Raw genomic sequence first — 23,509 nt, forward strand, 5'->3', positions numbered from 1 at the left:
GGAGCTTATTGTGGGGAACTACTGAGAGGTCCAGAAGTGTGGAGAGCCATGGCTGACGTGACCAAGTGGGAGCTACCAGGATTATGGTGTGAGATGTCTGTCTGATCTTCTGAACCAGAAATGGAATGAGAGGGAGAGGTGGAAAAGCATAAGCAAATATCCCTGACCAGTTCATCCATGGAGTGTTGCCCTTGGATGGAGGGTGTGGATAACCGGAGGTGAAGCTTGGGCATTTTGCGTTTTTTGCTGTGGCAAAAAGGTCTATCTGAGGAGTTCCCCACCGTAGGAAGTATTTTTGAAGGACTTGAGCGTGGAGTTCCCATTTGAGGACTTGTAGCTGCATCCTGCTTAGCAGGTCTGAAACGCTGTTGTCCATTCCTGGGAGATACTCTACCACCAGGTGAATGTAGTGGTGGAAAGCCCACTTCCATATTGTCTGAGAGAGCTGTGACAATTGGGACCCCCACTCCGTTTCTGTAAATAATACATGGCTTTCATGTTGTCCATGCGAGCTAAGACAACCTTGTGAGACATGTGATGAAGAAATGCTTTCAGGGCCAGAAAGACTGCCTAAAGCTCAAGGTAAGTGATATGTAGGGATTGGTGACTGAGATCCCAGCAGCCCTGTACTGTGAGATCTTGAAGATGAGTGCCCAAACCCATCAGTGATGCGTAGGTGGTCAGAATGATCTGAGGCACAGGGTCCAGAAAAGGCCACCCCTTCAACATGTTGGTGGTGTTCCACCATTGCAGAGAGCGGTGAGTATGGCGGTCTAACAACACTAGATCTTCCAGATGACCCTGTGACTGAGACCACTGACATGACAGACACTGCTGCAGGGGACACATATGGAGTCTGGGATGGGAATGCAGGACTTCATCATCCCAAACAGGTGCAGGATAGTCCTGTGTATGTGTGATTCGCCTAAAACTGGGGGAGAAACAGACTGAAAACTCTGAACGAGGGCCTGGTTGGAGTATGCTATCCCCAACTGTACATTGAGAATAGCTCCTAGATAAGGCTGTATCTGAAACGGTTGTAGATGAGATTTGATAAAGTTGATTATGAATCCCAGTGTGTGAAGCAGGTCCACTGTCATCTGAATGCAATATTGGCACTATCGTAGTGTGCTGGATTTGATGAGCCAATCGTCTATATAAGGGAACATGTGTGTGTTTTGCCTTCTGAGATGAGCGACAACTACTAATAAACACTTTGTGAAGATTCTGGGAGCAGTCATGACTCTGAACAGCAGGACTTTGAAATGGTAATGTCTGCCTGCAACCACAAAGCCTAGGTATTTTGGGTGTGCAGAGTTGATGGGCATATGGAAATAGGTGTCCTTTAGATCTAGGGCCATCATAAACTCACCTTGTTGTAGAAGCAGAATAACATCTTGAAGAGTAACCATGTGAAAGTGTTCTGAGAGAATGTAGTGGTTTAATGGTCTGAGGTCTAGAACAGGCCTGCGAGAGCCGTCTTTTTGGGGAATGAGGAAGTATAGGGAATATACTCCTGATCCGTGTTCTTTTAAGGTGACAGGCTCAATGGCCCCTTTAAGAAGAAGGGATTGAACTTCGTGTTTGAGAAGTGTGAGATGCTCTTGGTATAGTCTGTGAGTGCAAGGGGAAATGTTTGGAGGCATGGTGATGTGCTCCAGACAATACCCATGTTGGATAATGAAAAGGACCTATTGGTCCGTGGTGAGGTTGATCCATTCAGGATGAAAATTTTGAAGTTGCCCCCTGACTGGTGTGGAGTGGGGGGGTAAAGATGGAGGTATTCACTGCTTTGCAGTGGAGGTAGAGCTTTGGGTGGTGGTGCTCTTCTGCCCCGGTTGTTATTGCCTCTATAGGCTGCCCCTTTGTTAAGGGGACTGAAGAGCACCCATGGCTTTTGAGGTGATGGTCTCTGTTTTCAGCTTCTAAAGGGTGGCGTTCACTTGCGGGCCGAAATGTTGCTCTGTGTCAAAGGGCATATTGAGCACCACCTGCTGGACCTCTGGTTTGAACCCAGAGCACTGAAGCCATGCGTGTCTCCTTATTAACACACTACTGTTAATACTGCATGCAGCTGTGTCTGCAGCATCTAGGGCACATCGGGTGGAATTATTTGTGATTGTTTGCCCCTCTGAAACAATCTGCTTTCTTCTTTTCCAGTGCTCATCTGGGAGAAATTGGAGAAGCCCCTCTATCTCATCCCAGAGCACGGTCATATCTCACTAGCAAGGCCTGTGAATTCGGGATATGCCAATGATTGGCTGCCTGGGCAGTCACCCTTTCGCCAGTGGCATCCACCTTCACTCTTCTTATCTGGAGGAGTAGAGTCCCCTGTGGCCTGACTAGTAGCCTTTTTCCATACAGTGGTGGCCACTATGGCGTCTGGAGGGACCTGATATAAAGCGGGTCAGTGGAAGCAGACATATATTTCTTATCTTTTCTAGTGGTGATAACCCTAGAGTGGACAGGTACTTGAAACATTTCACTTACGTGACATATCATGCCAGGGAGCATGGGTAGAAACTGTATATACCTGTGCTTAGTTGTAAGGGTATCGACCAGGAAGTGCTGTTCGATTGGGTCCCTATGCAGTTCAACATTATGAAAGTGGCTGCATGAGCTATTACCTGTTGATAGGATGCGCCATCCTCTGGTGGGGAGGGTCATGCGGGGTACAAATCTGGGTCGTTGGTTAACATGGGATCAGGGTTGTACATGTCCAATGGATCTGGGTCCTGCTGTGTCCCACCCATATCTTCCCCAGTGTGTACTGGGGATCCCTGAGGTGTAAAATCTCCTGCAATAGGTGAAGGAGGTGAATGAGGAGGGGTGGGAGGTGGAGGAGAAGCAGAGAGTGGAGGAGGTGCAGAAGGTGGAAGAGGTGGAGAAGGCTTGGTAGGTGTGGAGAAAGCCTTGTCCTTGGTAAGGTTCTTTGGAGGTGGAGAAGTGTCCAAAGCCTCTTCGAAGGAGAATTTCCCCTTGAAAAGTACATAGGGGGAGGCAATAATGCACCCTGTACCCTTCTGAATATAAAGGCAGTGCTGTCGAGCATCTATGATCTCCAAAATGGGTTCCACAGGTAAATGCATAGCTGAAGACTGGCTATAGAGTCCTTCTAGTCCAAAGATCTTGTCTCTGTGGTTTTCAGCACCAAATTTTTCATTCAGTGCACTTTGGTCAGTACCAAAGAACTCCGGCTGAAGATTGGTCTGAAGTGTCTTGGACATGGTGTCAGAGGTCAAAGCCGAAGACTGTGTATTGGTCTTGACTATTTTCAGAGCTAAGCCAGAGGGTGGGGAAGCCAAAACAGTTTTTCCGATCCCAGCATGGCCTGGTGGCAGTGGTGGTTTGGTGACCTCTGCAAGGGAGGAGCCACGGTCCTCACGAGTTGTGTGGATTTTACCTTGTGGCATTCGATATCCTGGGTGTGTTCCTTTCCAAAGATGTCCAGGGGGGTCATCCGGAGTCTTGCGCGCCATCTCCAACTGACGAGCTCTTTGGTCCCAAAGGGTCTTCTTCGACCGGAAGGATTTCCAGGTGTCACAGGTAGCTTCCTGGTGATCGGGGAAGAGGTAGAGATTACACACCAGATGTTGATTGGTGAGGGGAAATTTTGAGTAGCACCGAGGACAGAAGTGAAAAGGTGATGGCATCCATTCCATCAGTTCAGCATACTCTTCAGTGCCACGTGGTGTGGCAGGCCCGAAGCGGGTGAGGTCGCCTACGTGCACCAGCGCAGGGGACAAGGACAAGAATGTGCAGTGTCTTATAGATATGGTGCATTCCTGCTCTTTTCTTTTGACACATGGCAATGCAGCAAAAAGGCTCCCCTGAATAGTAGCTCAAAGCCAAGTATCTCCAGCAGCATCATACAATAGGATTTCACTTTTCTGTTTTCACTGTTATCTTCTCGCTTTTGGATATCTTGCAGCTTTCCAGTCTAGGAAGCAGGCATAGATGTTTAATGATCATATTGGATAAAACGCATGAGGTTTACAGTCAAACTCATCCTGTAAAAAGTCTGGTTATCCTCTAGGGTTGCAGGGGCATCAGACAACCTATGATGGAGCACCACTGAGGGTGCGGACAAGTCACTAGCAACAAAAACTAAGCAGAGTGTCAAAAGGGCTTATATTATACAACTAAGCTATGACAATTTCCTATGATTCACACATACATTTTTCCCATACACCACTCCCCTTCTTTCTTCTCTTTTCCTGTGTTCCTCAATACTCTTATAGAATACCGGAAGCCAAGACATTAGGTTCTGTCCCTGAACCAACATCAAACAGACCTAGCACAGCACTTTCTGCCTTACCACATATAGATCTGCTAAAGTGTTTCTTTTACTTATGACAACCCGGTCTCTTTCACAGCTCTATGCACTTAACACAGCCAGCCCTCATACAACAATGTATACACTTCACTGACCACAGACAGACCAAAAACAACACTCTCTTCACTCACGACACAGACCCTATATAGCATCCAATACACTTTAACCAGACAGATGTAACAAGACACTCCATATACTTACACAGACAAATGAGACATACCTCTCAATAGGCTTTAACATACATATCTTACATAGCAATGGAGATAAAACTTACACAGCACTTACAACAGGCAGAGCTTGCACAGTACTCCATGCATTCATCACAGACAGGTGATGCAAAACACTCCAGAGGCCTAAGCAGACATCTCTTACATAACACTCCATACACTTACCAGCGACAGATCACACACATCACTCCGTCAGCTTATCAGCGAACTTATACAGCACTCCATATCCTTACCGGAGACAGATGTTACACAGCACGCCATGCACATACCAAAGACATGTAATGCAGCACTCCAGTTGATTACTGCAGATAGATGTTACACATCACTCTATGAAGTTACAGCAATAATGCAACACAGCTCTCTTTCTACTTACCACAGATGCACTATATACACCACCTCCTTTGCTTTCCCTTCGGCTGGTACGGCTTGGCGCTTACGTCTGCTGCGGAGGTCGTGCCAGTGGATCCTGGCAGAGGGCTCTTCACTGACTTCATCACCTTGGTTGTAATCGTAGTCATCATTGTAATCATCAGGAGGCACTGGGGAATAGAAGCAAACTCAGTACATAGGGTGATGCTTGGCCAAGTAGCTTGTTATTCATCATCACAAAAAGTGATGAACTAGAAACAGAAACCATGCCTTTTCCTTTGCAAATAGAAACACATCGGGATATGGATGGTACTAACAGAAACAAACACTTACCTGTAGGAGTTTCATCCCAGGCTTACAGGGAAACTCTTTACCTCGTGACACTCAGAAGCCTCTGAGATCTGAAGCCATGAGACTCTTTCTGAGAAATAGTGCAACTGTAGTCTTGAACTCATTTTAGAATGACCCATTGGCCAACTCTACGTCGTTTATACAATTTTTATAAAAAAGAAAAGATGTCAGAACTCGACAGTAATAATCGAGATCTAGCATCACAATGCCTGTTGTCAGATCCAGTAGCCAAAGTGAAAGGCAGGTCAGGTCGCGGAGCTTAATGAAAGTAGCTTTTTAGAAGAGAATAAAAATAAGTGTTGCCTTTCTTTCTTCTGCTGTATTTCAGTGGCAAGCAGAAAGAACATGTTTCTTTTTTGTACTCTTTAGATAATTATAGAAAAGTTAAGGCAACGTTCTGCATGTTTGCACAAATTCAAGCAATAGCAGTTTTTGAAACTGACGTGTATTGAACTGTGAAATATCTTTTTGTAACAAACATCTAAATGGTTTTTGATGTGTTCAATTTTGCACTGAAAGTTTTATTTTTATTTTTCATGTTTGCAAACATACTCTCTTTCACATGAAAGAGCTACGCACTAAAGTTTTAAGAGGTTTATGAGAAAGGTAATGGTGTTACCATGTATTATATGGGATAAAGTACCCCCTGGGATACGTGATAAGTCACCTCGGAGTTCCATAACCTTGTCCCGTTATATGGTTATGGAACTCCTCTGTGACTTGCAATATCCTTATAAAGTACAGCAGAGGGTACTTTATCCCTTAAGCAACAACAGTAGAACAGAAGCACAACATGGAAAGAGGCATAATTACAAATTATCAGCTACCAGTGTCACATAGCCACTTGCAGTAGCAAAGACAGAGTCGGATTCAGAGGTGGTTGATGATGTAAAATTTGCTATAAAATTACCAATAGCGGATCTCGCCTGGAAAATGCACTGTAGCATCTGGAATGTTCCCATCAATGGTTCAACTGATGCTAATTCTTGAGAGTGGATTCACCACAGCCATTGGGCGGTGGTGGATTATTAATTGTACAAAATTCTAAACCTGCCCCTATTCCAAGCCTGTGGTTTTATGACAGATAGAAAAGGCGACATAACCCAGTCAAAGTATCCGGCCACTGAGAATGGCTATATTAAGAGAGATGTATATTTCAATTCCTACTGCATCCACCAGCCAGCCAGATTTGAGAATATCTGTCTCAGAAGAAGCTGTCATATCTTGCACGCAGTTACTGTCTCACGTTGCTTCCTGCATCTCTCAACGATCCCATAATGTTCTACCTGAAATGACGCCTATCAGGGACTTTACCCAAAAGAAAGAATCTCATTAGCACATAGTGGAAGCATACTTGCTGACGTTCTCTCACCAAAAAGAGGTAGAGTTATCCAAATGATAACATCACTAATTAGCATAATGATGGCATCACTGGAAACAATATCACATGACCTTCTGTCTGATAATGAAAGCACATGAAGGGATTTTACGTGCTATGGAACCCATAACACGTGAATTGTGACCCAGAATGAATCATGAGACACACATGCCATGACTTAAATAAGTGTCAGTGGTACACAACGTGACCAGTTTTAACCTCACATACATATTTCTTCATCAACAAACTTGTGCATTGCAGTGATGTCTGTTAATTACTTTAACAGCACATGTGAGGGATGCATTCAGTGAGTTGTTTGCAAGCTCATGAGTTATCTAGATTGACATAGAATTTTCAGTTTGCAGCTTCCTCAAAAGCAACAGGATGATTAAAAAAAAAATCTGCAGGCCACGGTCTTGCTGATTGGACAATCGTGTCACATGAACAGCAGCACTAAACCAATAACAACCATGTTTATACAGCTTTAGAGGTCGGAGCTTGCAGGGTTTCATGATCGCCGCCTTCTTGTCTGGCGCTATTCATAGGACCGTACTTGCTGTTCGGAGCAAACAACGCAGTCAAACCAGTAGTGAGGGATTCGCAAAGGAGACAGCACCGCTGTTTAAAAACGTACTTCTGCATGGAATTGCGGCATCGACAAATCTTCACTTAGTTCCACAGCTGCCTTATCTCAAGAAAACTGTCAGAGCCAACAGCATCTTGTTATGGAGGCTCAAGCCTCATGGTAGTCATCTTAAGTGTTAGGTTGTGCATTCACTGCAATACTCACCCTGACATTGTTGTAGCTAACTTTGGCATTATGGTGCCAATATATCATGTATGCTAGATATTCCTTTCATGTAATAAGACATTTTTGATAAGTGTGATTATTTGTGACATCCTGTACGGCTTCATGCGTTTTAGCATATAGTGGTCCTTGGGCTTCATTACCAGTGCTACAAACTTTAAGAGATTCAAGCAATGAAGAATCAATCAATCAATTATTTTGTAAAGAGTGGCAACTGTCAGCCCTAAGGGTCTCTGGGCGCTGAGGGTGCTGTGTCTCTGTAGAAGAGCCATGTCTTGAGCCATTTCTTGACCACTAAGAATGGAGATGTTCTGAGGTGCAGGGTTACGTCATTCCAGGACTTGGCTGTGTTGTAGGAAAAGGAGCAGCCGTCGCTACGTGTGCAATGGATGCAGGGGATGTGTGCGAGGTTCAGTGTTGCAGAGCATAGCAGTTTCGCGGGGTGTGCAGGTTTATTCTGTGGTTGATGTAGGTCGGTCCTTGATTGTGTAGAGCTTTGTAGGCCAGAGTGAGGATTTTGAATTGACAACTCCTCTGGATTGAGAGCCAATGAAGGTCTCTGAAGTGTGGGGGTGATGCTGGAGCGTCTAGGAAGATCCAGGATGACTGTTCTGTAGGGTCTGTAGAGGTTTGAGTAATTGGGAGGGGATCCCAGCGTAGAGGGCGTTGCTATAGTCTGGTGATGAGTGTGTGAGTGACTGTTTTTCTTGCGTCAGTGGGGATCCATTTGAAGGTTCTGCGAAGCATTCAGAGTATGCAGAAGCAGGTGGAAGCTACAGTTGTTCTAGGTGTTCAGTGAGCTGTTGATTGATGACTTTTTCAATTTCCTTGGTGGAGTACTGTAGCAGGGAGATGGGTCTGTAATTTTTGAGGTCGTGGGGGGTCGGCGGAGGGCTTCTGGAGGAGGGGGGTGACCTCAGCATGCTTCCATCTATCAGGAAAGGAGGTGGTGCAGATGGAGGTATTGAGGATGCTGGTCAGTACTGAGCTGATAGTGCTTGATCCGAGGCTGAAGAGACAGTGGGGGCAGGGGTTGGTGAGTGTCCCTGAATGTAGAGAGGCCATGATGGTGGCTGTGGTCTGTGTGGTGACTGGTGTCCAGACAGTGAGTGCATAGCCGGTGGGTGCTGCTAGAGGAAGGTTTTCCCGGGTTGGAGACATCGGGTTAGGGGTCGAAGTTGTTGTAGATGGTGGAGATTTTATTGTGGAAGTAGTTTGACAGGGAGTCGCAGAGTTCGTGGGATGGATGGATGATGTTTTTTGTGTCTGTAGGACTCGCAAATTCGTTGAGGATTTTGAAGAGTTCCTTGGAGCGGTTGGCAGATGGCTGCCCTCTTCATTGCTTTGATGCAGTTGTGATAGGTCCTGAGGGCTTCCTTGAAGGCTGCTCTGTCCGAAGGGTCCTTGGTTGTGCTCCATTTTTGTTGAGTCGGTATCAGCTGCGTTTGATGTTTCTGAGTTCCTGATGGCTAGTTTGGAGGAGATGTTGGATTTGTTATGTTTCAGCGGTTCAACTTTGTCGGCGCAACTGGCAATCCAGGAGGTGAAGTTCTTGTCGTCCTGGTTGAGGTCAGTCATCAGTGCGGGTTGTGATGTTTGAAGGGCTTGTGTCCATAGGTCTTCAGTGACTTGCTCCAGCTGCGGCGGATAGTGTTGCAGATTTTGGCGACAGAGTGATGGGCGTCGGAAATGGATCATGTGGTCGTCGGTCCACATGGGATCTGTAACGTGGGTGAATTTGATTTGATCGCTGGACGTGAAGATTTCATCAAGCATGTGTCCTTCCTTGTGAGTGGGCTTGGTGATCAGTTGGGTGGGACCAATATTGCTGAGGTGCTCCAGGAGGCCGATGGAGTTTGCATCGTTGGGGGACTCGAGGTGAAAGTTGAGGTCGCTGAGTAGGAGATACTCCGGAGAGTTGATGGCGAGGGGTGCAATGAGGTTGGCAATGGCGTTGCAGCAGGCCAGCCAAGGGCCTGGGGGGCTGTATACTAGGGAACCTCTAATGGTGGTGTTGGCATTGGTCTGGACTTGGAAGTTGAGGTGTTCCATGAGGGTGGTTTGGTCATTGTCCGTAGTGGTGCAGTGGATGAATTCCATAAAAATTATGGTGATACCCCTGCCGAGTTTGTTGATGCGGTCCTGGTAAAGCATCTTGTAACAGGCTGGCGGAGCAATGACAATGTCGGGGTGAGCAAGGGTTGATCCATGTTTCTGTGATGAGTGTGATGTCTGTGTTAAGGGTGGTGATGGTATCCTAGATTTCTGTGGCGTGTTTGCATAAGCAGCGAACTTGAGCAGGAAGCACTGGAGAGGTTTGTGGTGAGTTGTACCCTTTTGTGAGGGCGCCCTGTGGGCGCTGGTGAGCGACAGTAGGTGTGTGTTGCAGGAGAAAAGGCAGTGTAGGCAGCTGAAAGGTCCCTTGTTGGTGTGTGGGTAGGCCATGAAGCAGCAGGTGTTGCGCAGTCTGGTGTTCTGGTCCTGGAGTTCCTTGGAGGAGTAGCAGTGGAAGGAGCAAGGGCCAGGGGTCCAAGCGTAGGGTGTGGTCCAGGCACGGACGAGGCTTGCTTTTGGTGCACCTTTGGTGGAGTGCCCGTTGCGCACGCCGGCTGAACAGTTGCGCTGCGACTTGCATTAAATGTCCTGGTGGGTGGGCGGCAGAGGTGGGAAAAGCTGGCTGGAGCTGGCTGCAGAATATAGAAGGCTGGGGAGCAGCTGGGGAGCTGTATCCTAACTCAAGAAGTAAGGCACTGCTCAGCGTGGTCGAGCTGCAATGGCATTAAATGTCCTGGTGGTTGGGCGTGGCCTGCATGGAAAGCGGGAGGCTGGGCGGCAGAGGCGGGAAAAGCTGGCTTGAACAGGCTGCTGAAGATGGAAGGCTGCGGAGCAGCTGAGGAGCTGTGTCCTATACTAAGAGGACAGGCACTGCTCAGTCCGGTTGCGCTGCAACCTGCATTAAATGTCCTGGTGGGTGGGCAGAGCCTGCGTGGGAGGCGGGAGACTGAGTGGCAGAGGTGGGAAAAGCTGGCTGCAATTGGCTGCTGAAGATGGAAGGCTGCAGAGCGGCTGGGGAGCTGTCTCCTATCCCAAGAGGTCAGGCACTGCTGAAGAAGATGTCAATAAGAAAGAAAATGATTACCGCAGGGGCAGTGGTACCTGGGTGTGTTTCCTAAAGCAAGTTTATAATCTGTAGAACTGTATTGATGGTTCCTCCATTACATCTTGTGGCCGTCCCATAACTGTGGTGGGAATGCACAGGCATGGAAGACTACATCTCAGCATGTGAGGTTGCACATGGTAATGTGAAGCACATCCTGCTCAGGTGGGAAGTGCAGTAAATAAGGGGACTTAAAAAGTTCAAGCTGATTGTTGGGGAATATATTTGGGGCATTTGAAGGCACAATGGTGGTGTTATCTTAGAACTGTAGTGTAGAGAGAAATAAGAGCATTTGAAAAAGAAAAACTGGCGTGTGAGGACACAATGGGCCTCATTATGACCCTGGCGGGCGGCGGAGGCCGCCCGCCAGGATCCCGCCCTCCAAATTACCGCGCCGCGGTCAAAAGACCGCGGCGGGTATTACGAGTTTTCCCCTGGGCTGGCGGGCGGTTCCAGTAAAACCGCCCGCCAGCCCAGGGGAAAACGACCTTCCCACGAGGATGCCGGCTCGTAATCGAGCCGGCGGAGTGGGAAGGTGCGACGGGTGCAGTGGCACCCGTCGCGTATTTCAGTGTCTGCAAGGCAGACACTGAAATACTTTTCGGGGCCCTCTTACGGGGGCCCCTGCCGTGCCCATGCCATTGGCATGGGCACGGCAGGGGCCCCCAGGGGCCCCGCGACCCCCCTTCCGCCATCCTGTTCATGGCGGCTTTCCCGCCATGAACTGGATGGCGGTAGGGGGGGTCAGAATCCTCATGGCTGCGGAGCGCGCTCCGCAGCCATGGAGGATTCCAAAGAGCAGCGGAAAGTCAGCGGGAGACCGCTGACTTTCCGCTTCTGACCGCGGCTGAACCGCCGCGGTCAGAATGCTCATTGGAGCACCGCCAGCCTGTTGGCGGTGCTCCCGTGGTCGGTGGCCCTGGCGGCCGACCCTCTATGTGTGCATTTTCAGAAAATTACAAGCTAAAGTTTGGGAAAATAAGATCATTGAAAATTAAAAGCTATATTTAGGAACAGGAAATGTACTTTCAGAAAATGACAAGGAGATGTATGCAGCTAGTGTTTACGGTCAAAATGAGCATATTTTCACAAAAATATCAGTTCAAGTTTGGCGACAGTGTGCAATTTCTAAAATATTTTTAAACCTGGCATTGGAGTGATAATTTATTCAGGGTTTGGAAAAGTGTTGCTAAGATCATTTATTTAGAGCTAAATGGCATGCCTCATATGGAAGCATTTCATTATAGATATCTACAGTTTTGCATGACAACTTCATCACTATATATAACTGTTGTCTCAAGGCAGAGATTGCACAATTAGTGTAACTTTTAGAATATGCTACCTTGTATGAAATCACATTGGCAACGAAAACATCAGTGCCAAAAATATCAAGGATACAAATATCTATTTTTCAGGCTTTGCATGATTTGCAGCTGTGGGTGCTGGGGGAGGTGCTGGAGTTTGGTTAGCTCTTTGCCCTTGAGGGCATGGACAGTCACATCCAAATCCCTAGCCTCCACCTCAAGAGCCAAAGGTGGCCGGTTGTTGCTTAGGTGCATATTGTCTCTGCCTCTGCTGGTAGAGCCTGCTGAAGCCTCAAAAGCGGTGCTGCTGTTGGGGAAACTGTTGAAATGCTGCAGCTAAGATCAGACAGCAGGCGGTGACCTTTTAATGGCCGACTCCGCCTTCACTTGAAAAATCCTAGACCCATCGATGGGCATGTCTATGAGGGACTACGGAACACTGGATGAGAAGCCCGTGGAGCAAATACAAAAGCATGGCGCCTAGGCACCAGGCTGGTATGAACTGGTACAAACTACCAAATCCAGACAATCAGTAGTGTCCAGAGTGGATCTGTTTGAATATTGCACAGCGTCCTGTCCGTCCAAGACAAGCCTTTGTAGGGAGGGATGGAGCTCGTCTGGGACATCTAGCATGATGTCCTCCACTCTGTTCCACAACTCATTCACATATCTGTACAGGATGCAAACTGTGCTGAAGAAGCGTAGGGCGAGGCTGGCATAGAAGAACATTCATTTCACAAATGTCTCCATCCTCTCAGATTCTGTGTCAGGTTGAGCGGTACTGAAAGATTTTGGATTGAGACGGCTGCCCACCACGCTCGCTGGAGGAGGATGCTGCTAAGAATGCCTGGGTCTCCAGTAGCAGGCCTAAGCTGCCTCGCCACTTGCCTATTCACTGAGGGGGAACATCCTGTTTTTGCTCAGGTGCCTACCAGGACATCAGTCAGAGTCTCGTTAAAGAGGAGCAGAAGTTCATTGTTGTATTATTCTGGGTTGAGGACCTCCCTAAGTACGTTGGTGTTAACCTCTTGGGTAGGTAACATAAGGTCAAGTACCTCAGCCTCACTCCGAATTTACTGAAATCTGGTCAGTGGCAACCCACAGCTGTTGGAACTGCTGTGATGTCATCCGTTTGGGAAGAGGCCGGAATGGCAACAGTGTCAAAATAGGTTCAGTGGCAGGAAAACAACTCTGTGTCCTAGTAGTGCCTGCAGCATTGCGGGACTCTGAATGGTGGGATTGACAGGATGATTGAGATCAATGCTTTGATTTCTTATGTTCTTATGGGACTTCTCTGACTTACCTAAGTCCTGTGACCTCGATGACGATCGGACATGGGAGTTGCCTCGGGTGAGAGCGTGTCTGCATCCTTGACTTTGACTGGAACCACTGCACCTTTCGACTTCAATCGACAGCGCATTTTTGACCTACACAGATTGGTGACGCTGGGTCTTGTTGGAGCCAAGGCACCATAGACAGATTATGTGTGTCTGTTTTGGACATCTGTCGGTTACAGCCACAACATGGTTTGATCCCTGTAGTTTGCAGTTAGAAATCTCCATCAGATATACTAACACCACTGTGACGTAAGCAACATTAGGGAATTTGTTGGACTTTTTAAGGGATCAGATAGAATATTCCCTCTCTCCACAACAGGAAAGTGTTGGACGTTGAAGGGTCAGATTTACTATTTTCATTACACCATAAGTAACAGTAGAAGAAGTGTTGGAATATGGGGGGATCAGATTTACCATTACCACTCTGACATAAGCAACAGTAGGGATAGTGTTGGACTTTGGAGGGGTCAGATTTACATTTCCCACTCCAACATGAGCAACAGTGGGGCAAGTGATGGACTTTGAAGGGGTCAGAATTACTATTCACACTCCAACTTAAGCAACTGTAGGGACAGAGTTGGGAGTGTGGAGGGGTCAGATTTACTATCCTCACTCAAATCTCAACAACAGTAAGGAAAGTGTTAGACTGAAATGGTCAGAACTGCTATTCCGACTTCAGATTAGACAACAGTAGGAAACATGTTTTAAAAGCTCAGACTTACTTTATCCTCACTCTTAAAATAATAAAATATGTATAATATAAAATAAGGACAAAAAGTATATATCTGTGAACATGAACAAAATAATATTTTTAACATTATATAATTTGTATAATTACCAACCTATCACCCTAAAATCCCAACAACCAGAAAAATGTTTTACTAATATAAAAAATAACAATATACATTATTTCACTATAAAACGATTATACAAAAGCCTAAACAATATATTTAATATCCCAATTATTAAAATCAATTAACATACAAATCAAAATCATCTATCTAACCAATTGACAATTAAAAAAATAAATATGAGATTTAACTGAAATAAAATGTTTAAAGAAAACCTTTAAATATACAACCTGCCTGCTACGATTTTCAATCCATTTTTTTAGGAAAATTGTAACTCAAAATGTACTATTGAGCCAATTTCTTACAAAATATTCGTGAGGAGAAAAACTCACAAAAAGCCTCTGACGAGGGATGACCCTGCTGAGGAACAATGAGTCACTGGCACTGTGATGAGTGGCTTTTTGCCCCGTTATTTTCAAAGTGTTCTCATTGACAGAAACACCCCTGACACCGATGGGGAGTGGACTCACCCCCTTTACAATTCTGGACATGTCAAAAAGTAGCCAGTCACCACTACCAAGCAGCTCCTTACACCAGGTTAGGGTTTAGGATGGAATGTATGTCGGAACAATGCATGCTGGAACCACGCATGTCTGAACAACGCGGTCGGAACAACGACTGCGTTGGTAACACTAATGCCTTTACCATTAATGCCTTAACAACGATTTTTCATTGTAAAGGCATTCTGGTAAAGGCATGCATAAACGGCATGCATGGTTGCACCATGCCACCCCCTGGCCCCCCACCCTCCCCCCCTAAAATTACCGCGACCCCTGCCCCTAAAACCACCCCAATCCCTCACCCCTGCCCCTAAAACTACCCCAACCCCCCACCCCACCCCTAAAATTACTACAACCCCCACCCTGCCCCTAAAATTTAAAAACACCCCAATCCCCACCCCTAAAACCACCCCAACTCCCTCACCCCGCCCCTAAAACCTAAACTACCCCAACTCCCCACCCCTGCCCATAAAACTACTGCAACCCCCCACCTCTGCCCCTACAACCTAAAACCACCTCAACCCCGTCCCTAAAACCTAAACTACCTCAACCCCCCTACCCCCACCACTACCGCAACCCCCCAACCCGCCCCTAAAAACGAAAACCACCCCAACACCCAACCCGCCCCTAAAATTACCACCACCACCCACCCGGCACCTAAAACCACCCCAACCCCCACCCGTAAAACCTAAAACCACCCCATTGCCGCCCCTAAAATTACTGTGACCCACCATCCCCACCCCTAAAACCACCCCAACCCCCCACCCCACCTGTAAAACCTAAAATACCCCAACCCCCCACCGCAACAAGTACAAATACCCCGATCCCCCCACCCCGCCCCTAAAACTAAAAATACCCCGACCCTTTACCCGCCCCTAAAACTAAAAACACCCTGCCCCTAAAACTAAAAATTCCCCTCTCCCCTCCCCCACCCCTGAACCTAAACCACCCGGACCCCCCCACCCCCAAAAACTAAAAATGCCCTGACCCGACCCCTGCCCCTAAAACAGCCCCAGCCCCACTTACCTGATCACGTCCTCCTCCGAAGCCAAATCCCTTCTTCTGTGCCTTAACCACGCATGCCCGTGGTTCAGCACATGCGTGGTTAAGGCACCGAACAAGGAAGTCGTAGTTAACAAAAGCGTTGTTCCGTTTTCGCTGTCCACGACTTCGTTGTTCGGGAGTCGTGGTTTAGGCTGCTTCGCTTTAGGATGTCAAGAACTAGTAGTCATCAGCACAAGAATACCATGTAGGAATGGAGGTTCCCGCATACTAATACAGTCCATCTTCAGTCTGACAACAACCTTCTTACACTGTCCATTCAACATTGTCGTTTCTCTAAATGTGGAGCAGATGAGCACCTTTGGCACAAATGGTGCACCGTCAGACTAGTAAATATTCAGCCTAGAAATGTACGTCACTGGAGTGAGCCCAGAGCACTTCACTCCTCGAGTGATAGTGGCCTCAGAGTCAGAGTATAGTGGTGTCTTCTCAGTCTGGACCTGGGCACAGCATCACTTACCTGTCTCCTGGAGATCTTCGGTCAGCTCGATCTCCAAATTCAGCTCTTGGCAGGTGTTGTTCTCCACCTGCATCACATTGTACAGTCTTTGAATCTAAAAAAACAGAAAAAGGAAAAAAATAAGGCATCAGTGTCTCACACTGGGAGGCAAGAACTTGTCTTTTGGTAGTTTTACCACATACCACCATTCCCAGAGCTGACACATCTGGTCATGCCCTTTCCCTCACCACCAATGCCAGAGCTGAGTCAGCTCATGACCCTTCCCTTGACCACCAGCACCTGGGAATGCCTCTACTCACTTCCATTCCCTTCATTGTCAGTGCTCGAGCTGGGATAGCTCTCTTATTCCTGATATGTGGCTATCATTAAGGCTGCAATAGATCTCCTTAGGGTTTCTCATATAAAACTGTAGACATACCAGAACAAAGAGGCAGCACTCCTTGTTGCTAAAGATGAGATTGAGGCCTCTAGCTGACCTCCTGCATGGAACTCAGAAAGGTGTTTCGGTACAGGGAGCTAACCTCACCTCTGATTTATCTCCTGCCTAGCAGGTAGAGTGCAGAGCTGTGATGGTCAGCATTTCCCTCATTTTCCGGACCCATGGCTTGAAGAATGGCTGCAGACATGTCCCTCACACAGTGCACAGTCTGTGAGAGCAAAGTTTACAGTGTGACAGAAAACATAAAGGACAGCATTAAGGCAGATGCTGACAAGATTGTAATGACGTGGTCTGGAATTCCTGTCTGTCATATGGAATCCTTTGACATAGTAAGTTCTTGATGTCATTGGATTCCATGTGAAGCTAACAGACAGTTGCTCACACCAGGACTCTGTGCTCTTTTTCCATAAATGAAACCTACTTCTTTGCTAAACCTCGACAATTCAATAAAACCTCTACTATTGAACAAATCGAGGAGTGACCGCCCGTCTTTACAAAGGTGGCGACGAGGATGAAGCAAGCTGTGGACTTCTCCTGCCGCACTTCGTTTACGTTCTCTAAGGTTCCTGCCAGCCTCGGGATTAAAAGGATTCCAGTTTTTCTACAAGCTGACCTGCGTGACACCACATTGTAAGTGTATTTGGATTTTGGGGGCACAGAGTTATAAGCCGGCATATCGTGCGTTTTTATTTAACGAGGTGCCGAGCACGAGACTTTCTTTGGCAACGCGCGCTATGTGTAAAACGTTACTCGTGCGTGTCATTTTTTTCAAAAGCAGCGCAACATTGTAGGGAATTGAGTTCTCCACGGTTTATTGATAAATATCTCCTGGTAAACACAACACACATGGGTAGGAGACGGAAGGTCTCCTAGCTCTCCCTCGTCCTTCTCAACTGCCTCCCACCAACGTTCCCACACAAGAACACTGTTCTCGTGCAGCACGATGGGCTGAACGCGCACATCGCGCTGCACAAGTGAGTTCCATCACAACACATCCCCCTTCCTATAGCATAATAAACCATAACAATATAATGTTCTATTGAATCCTAAAATCTTAAACACAACATAAGCGTTACAAAATATACATTACCAAATTATTTTTAACTGGTGCACCTAACTCATCTATAATCATGTTATTTCACTATGTGAAACATAGGTCTTAAGCCAGCCAGCCATCTTCATTCGCATATATAATCATTAAACTTCTTGGGTCTAACCACAAACCGCCCCACCCTACTTGCTTTGTTACTATTTTCCCTTCCTTGTGAATCCACATGGTTTTCTCCCCAGAAAACATCCACGCTTCCACCTCCTGATGTATCCATCCTAGTGGTTCTGCTTGAAACATCTGACAGTTCTCCTTGTGACTCGTTCTCCTCATTCAACCATTCATAATTCGGTCTCTTGGCATTCATGGGTTCAATAATCTCCAATTTACCCACGTCTTTACAATTTTTCCTACATAAGGATAAAGATGACAAATGCCAAACTTTTCCGTCATTCAACATTGCAGAGTTACAAAATATTTTCTGTATTGTCATAGGTTGAGAAAACCGACTCTGATCTTTGCCCAATAAACTGCATTTATTTACCTTCACCACATCACCGATTTCCAGATGCACTGGTTTACATTTATGCTTTAAGTCATGGTATTTCTTGCATACAGTTTGTGATTTGATAAGTTTCTCCTTGACAGTATCAGGTGACCAATCACTCCTCCTTGGCATCCGCATCCATCCAATATTGTCCTTGGACATAGCTGTTCTACCCCTCATTAGTTCAAATGGACTTAACCCTGTACTCTTTAGGGGTGTAATTCTGTATGCCCACAACATTTTATACAATTCCTTCTTCCACATTAAGTTATTATTATTTGCCAATTGAATAATACCTTTGACCACTCGATTAAAACGTTCAACAGCTCCATTCCCTGCTGGATGGTACACTGATGTGGTCTTATGTGTGATACCATTCCTCCTCAGATAGTCCTTAAATTTCACAGCTGTGAATTGTGCTCCATTGTCACTTACGATACATTTAGGTAACCCTTCTCTAATGAAAATTCTATCCAAAAACGTAATTATGCTGTTGGTGTTGGCATTCTGTATGATTTCCAATTCTGGCCATTTAGTGAAATGATCAATTAAAACAATAGCATATACTGGTTCTTCATGTTCCCGAATGGGCCCTACAATATCCACACCCAGGGGGTTATTACAACTTTGGAGGAGGTGTTAATCCGTCCCAAAAGTGACGGTAAAGTGACGGATATACCACCAGCCGTATTACGAGTCCATTATATCCTATGGAACTCGTAATATGGCTGGTGGTATATCCGTCAATTTACCGTCACTTTGTAATAACCCCCCTAGTCTTTCCCATGGCATATCGGGGCTTTTCAATTGATGAAGTGGAGGTTTAAGAGTAATTTGAGTCTTGTCAGAATTTTCACATTCCCTACAATTCCTGACTTTCCTCTCAATGTCCAAATCACACCCTGGCCACCAATACCAGCTTTTGATCCTCCATTTAGTTTTAGAAATTCCTAAATGCCCTTCATGACACACCTCTAGGAGCTTTTCCCGCACTGTCTCAGGTGGAATCAATCTCCCATTCCTCATATTCAACCCCTCTTCCATTGATAATTCATTTCTCACTTCCCAATAAGGCAATAAGTCTACCTCAATATTCCTTTTGCAAGGCCATCCTTCCAAAATCATTTTACTTAATTTGCTTTGTAATTCATCATTGCTTTGTGAACTGTACCACTCTTCTTTTGTTATACTTGGAAATTCTTCTGTTATATTTGCTACCAGAAAATCATCACTAATGTTTTCTTCTGGAACACTAGATGGAAAAGGTAACCTACTTAAAAAATCTGCAACCACATTTTTTATCCCCGGCACATACTGTACTTGGTAATTGAAATCAAACATTCTTATAGATATACGAGCCAATCTTGGGGAAGCATTATATAACCCCTTTGTAGATAAGACTTTAATTAAGGGTTTGTGGTCACTGCGCAATATAACTCTTTTCCCCCACACGTATTGTCTAAAATGCTCTAGACCCCATGCACATGCCAGTGCTTCTCGCTCTATAACCGAGTACTTTTCTTCCGCAGCTGTTAGAGAGCGGGAAGCAAAAGCAATGGTCACTTCCTTACCACTCTCCTCCTTTTGTGTAAGTACCGCACCTACCCCTCTACAACTAGCATCCGTAGTAATTATGCTTAATAAATCTGGATCAAAACCCTGTAGGGGAAGAGCACTACACACTTTGTTTTTAAGAAATTTCAAGCTCTCCTGATGACAGGTGGACCATTCAAATTTATTTTTCGCCTTAAGTAGTTGTCTCAGTTCATAAGTGTGAGAAGAATTTTTTTTCACAAATTTAGCATAAAATTCCACCAAACCTAAAAATGCCCTCACTTCAACCTTGTGTTTTTGGAGTAGGAGCATCCTTGATTGCCTCTAATAACTCTCTTTTCGGTTTAATTCCTTCTCTAGAGATAACATGCCCTAAGTAGGTTACTTGTTCCTGCGCAAATTTACACTTACTTAACTCTGCTGTCAAGCCCTTGTCTTTTAAAATACACTACACTTGTAACATCTTTCTATCACGTTCAGCTCTATCTTTTCCCATCACTAATATGTCATCTTGAAATACCAGCAAATTTTCTATACCTTTGAAAAGTTAATACATTAGTCTTTGAAACATTGCAGCTGCTGATGCCAAACCAAACGGTACTCTTTTGTATCTATAACACCCAAAAGGTGTTACAAATGTAGTATATTTCCTGCTATCCGGGTGTAAGCAAACTTGATGATATGCAGCAGAAAGATCAATAGTTGAAAACCACTTTACACCTTTCGTGAGTGCCAACATTTCATTAATCCTGGGTAATGGAAACTGGTCAATTAGTATATTGTTATTAAGGTCGCGCAAGTCAACACACAATCTCAGTTTTCCATTGGATTTCCTCACTACGACCAAAGGTGACAACCATTCTGCTGATTCCACTCTCTCAATTATGTCATCCCTTAACAACTCTTCTAACTGCTTCTTTACATCCTCTTTAAGTGCAAAAGGTATGTTCCTTTCTTTATGTATACATGGTTTGGCACCCCGCTTTAATTGTATCTTCTGGCAAAAACCCTTTAGCTTCCCTATGCCACTTGTAAAAATTGTGGGAAATTCTTTTTGAACACGTTCACCCCAGGCATCTTTAGAGTGTATTGTCATAACTGGTTCTGCACTGTTAGGATCTAAGGTTATGCCCAGTTTGCCCTGATCAATCCACCCCAAAACCGATGGTCCCGTAGCTGAAACATATAATTTCCCTTTGTTCAGCCTGTCTTTAAACTCAAAATTAAGTATTTTGTAGCCCAAAATTTCAATTGGTTCACCCGTAAATGTTTTGAGAAATACATCTGGCCGTTCCAACTTACCCTTCACCTTATGTTCCAATTTTCTTTCCCACATTTTTTTTATTAATAATGGTATACGGTGAACCTGAATCTGCCACAAACGAGATATTGATACCCCCAAGACACACATCACATATAGGTTTCTTTTTTTTATACTACTACTAGTGTCCCCATATAATATGCATTCATCATTTACACTTAAAACACACATATTCAGATCAGTGTCATCTGAGGAGCTCGTTTGACCATCTTCTTCTTGGTGTACCAGTTTTATTTTTCTTCCTGATTTTTCTGGCAAACTTTCTGGAAGAGTCCTATCACACCACACTTCCCACACTTCAAATTCCTTGCTGGGCATCTTTTATCATTTGCCAAATGATTTGCACTACTGCATCTATAGCATCTTTGCCTTGCAGTATTGAATTGGTTACTTCTCTCTTCTGGTGCAGTTTGATCTCCATACCTCTTCTTGGTTAAAATGTGAGTTGGGTACTTACTACCGCTCACGTTCGCTACTATCTGTTCCGTGTTTTTGTCATTACCATCCTTCAAAACAGCTTTTGCACACCTTCCTGTCAACTCAGCTCTTTTCACAATATCAATTACTTCCTGGAGAGGTCTTTCTCCCTTCGCCCATAATTGTTCCTGAATGTTTTCATTAGATGCTCTCATCACTATCTGATCTCTTATCAGTTCGTCATGTAACGCTCCAAACCGGCAAGTGATAGCCAATTTCTTCAATGATGAGACATAGGCCCTCATTCTGACCTTGGCGGGCGGCGGAGGCCGCCCGCCAAAGTCCCGCCGTCAGGTTACCGTTCCGCGGTCGAAAGACCGCGGCGGTAATTCTGACTTTCCCGCTGGGCTGGCGGGCGGTCGCCTTCAGACCGCCAGCCAGCCCAGCGGGAAAGAGGCTTCCACGATGAAGCCGGCTCGGAATCGAGCCGGCGGAGTGGAAGCTGTGCGACGGGTGCAGTTGCACCCGTCGCGTATTCCACTGTCTGCGCAGCAGACAGTGAAATACATGTAGGGGCCCTCTTACGGGGGCCCCTGCAATGCCCATGCCAGTGGCATGGGCACTGCAGGGGCCCCCAGGGGCCCCGCGACCCCCCCTACCGCCATCCGGATCTCGGCGGTCCGACCGCCGGGATCTGGATGGCGGTAGGGGGGGTCGGAATCCCCGCGGCGGTGCAGCAAGCTGCGCCGCCGCGGAGGATTCAATGGGGCCGCGGTACACTGGCGGGACCCCGCCAGTGGTGCCGGTCCGACCGCGGCTTTACCGCCGCGGTCGGAATCCCCATTGGAGCACCGCCGGCCTGTCGGCGGTGCTCCCGCGGTCCTCCGCCCTGGCGGTCAAAGACCGCCAGGGTCAGAATGAGGGCCATAGTCTTCTATAGGTTCGTCTTTGGCCTGTTTCCTATTTAAAAAAATTGTATCGGTCTACTGCAACACATACAGTTGGTTTGTAATAATTATCCAAATCATCTAATGGATTCGTGTAGACATTTCCATCTCCTGCAAGTCTAACCTTTTTATTTATTTTGTTGTACACTCTTAAGCCACCAGCACCCAGGCAATGCAACAAAATTTTCTTTTTCTTTTCTGGCGTTAGCTCTTCTTCATCATCATCGAACGTGGAGATATAATTGACAAAATATTCTCGCCACTCTTCCCATTTTAATAAAGGTTCTCCCGACCCTGGAATGAATGCTTATGGGGGAGACAAATTATATATATTTCCAGATGCCATAATCTTGTATTATTTAGAAATATGCTTGTCCAATATGCTTGTCCACACTTGTTTCTAAATATACTTGGTAGTGTATATGATCAGGCCATCCACGTCGTTTTGTTTCAATAAATAGCATTTTACAAGAAGTCTGAAATAACAATGCGTCAATACGCCGCAGGACGCAGGCTAGAGCGTTGCTAGGCAATATAATCCATAAGGCACTGCCGCACGGTACGCGTCTCTGTGCTTGCGCAGACTCAACAGCTTGAAAAAATGAGAGTAGCACGTGAGAAACAGACGGCAAGCAACGGAGGTAATAAATTAATAACAATTACCTTCCGTATGCCATTTATGTTCTTTTTGTGAAGTATGGATACTGTGGTTGATTATATTGAACTCCTGCGCAGCGTACATGTAGAGGTCATGGTCACGGTGGCACAATTTGTTATGTTTTGAGCAACTGAAGCATCAGTTTTCTACGCAGTTAGAGGATTCATCCAAAGTAAAATTAAAGAAAAGTGTTAATACCCACTAGATATTTGCTCTCTGGGGAATTGTTGCTCCTGTAGCCGGCAGGAGGTCCTTCAGTCAGCAAAGCAGAAGGACTGCTGTTTTTTTATTTTTTATTTCAACTAACAAGGTAGAAGAAGGACCTCAGGAAAAACAAAGGAAGGTCTGCTAGTTTTTTTTTTTTAGTATATTTCGGACATCTTTCTTTGGGACAACATAAAGACTCAACATAATTTAAAAAAAAAAAAAACATTTCTT

At 45.7% G+C, this 23,509-nt stretch overlaps 1 protein-coding gene across 1 annotated transcript in view; it reads right to left on the reverse strand.

Moving 5' to 3' along the window:
- Positions 1 to 23,509, reverse strand: part of LOC138299178 (complement C4-B-like) — a 541,079-nt gene that overhangs the window by 55,419 nt on the left and 462,151 nt on the right. The window contains exons 32-33 of the mRNA XM_069237273.1: positions 16,141 to 16,234; positions 4,937 to 5,102 (exon numbers count right to left, since the gene is read on the reverse strand). Of these exons, the coding sequence (XP_069093374.1) occupies positions 4,937 to 5,102; positions 16,141 to 16,234 (260 nt within the window). The remainder of the gene's footprint in view (positions 1 to 4,936; positions 5,103 to 16,140; positions 16,235 to 23,509) is intronic.

Source organism: Pleurodeles waltl, chromosome 6, assembly GCF_031143425.1.
Source record: "Pleurodeles waltl isolate 20211129_DDA chromosome 6, aPleWal1.hap1.20221129, whole genome shotgun sequence".
NCBI lineage: Eukaryota > Metazoa > Chordata > Amphibia > Caudata > Salamandridae > Pleurodeles > Pleurodeles waltl.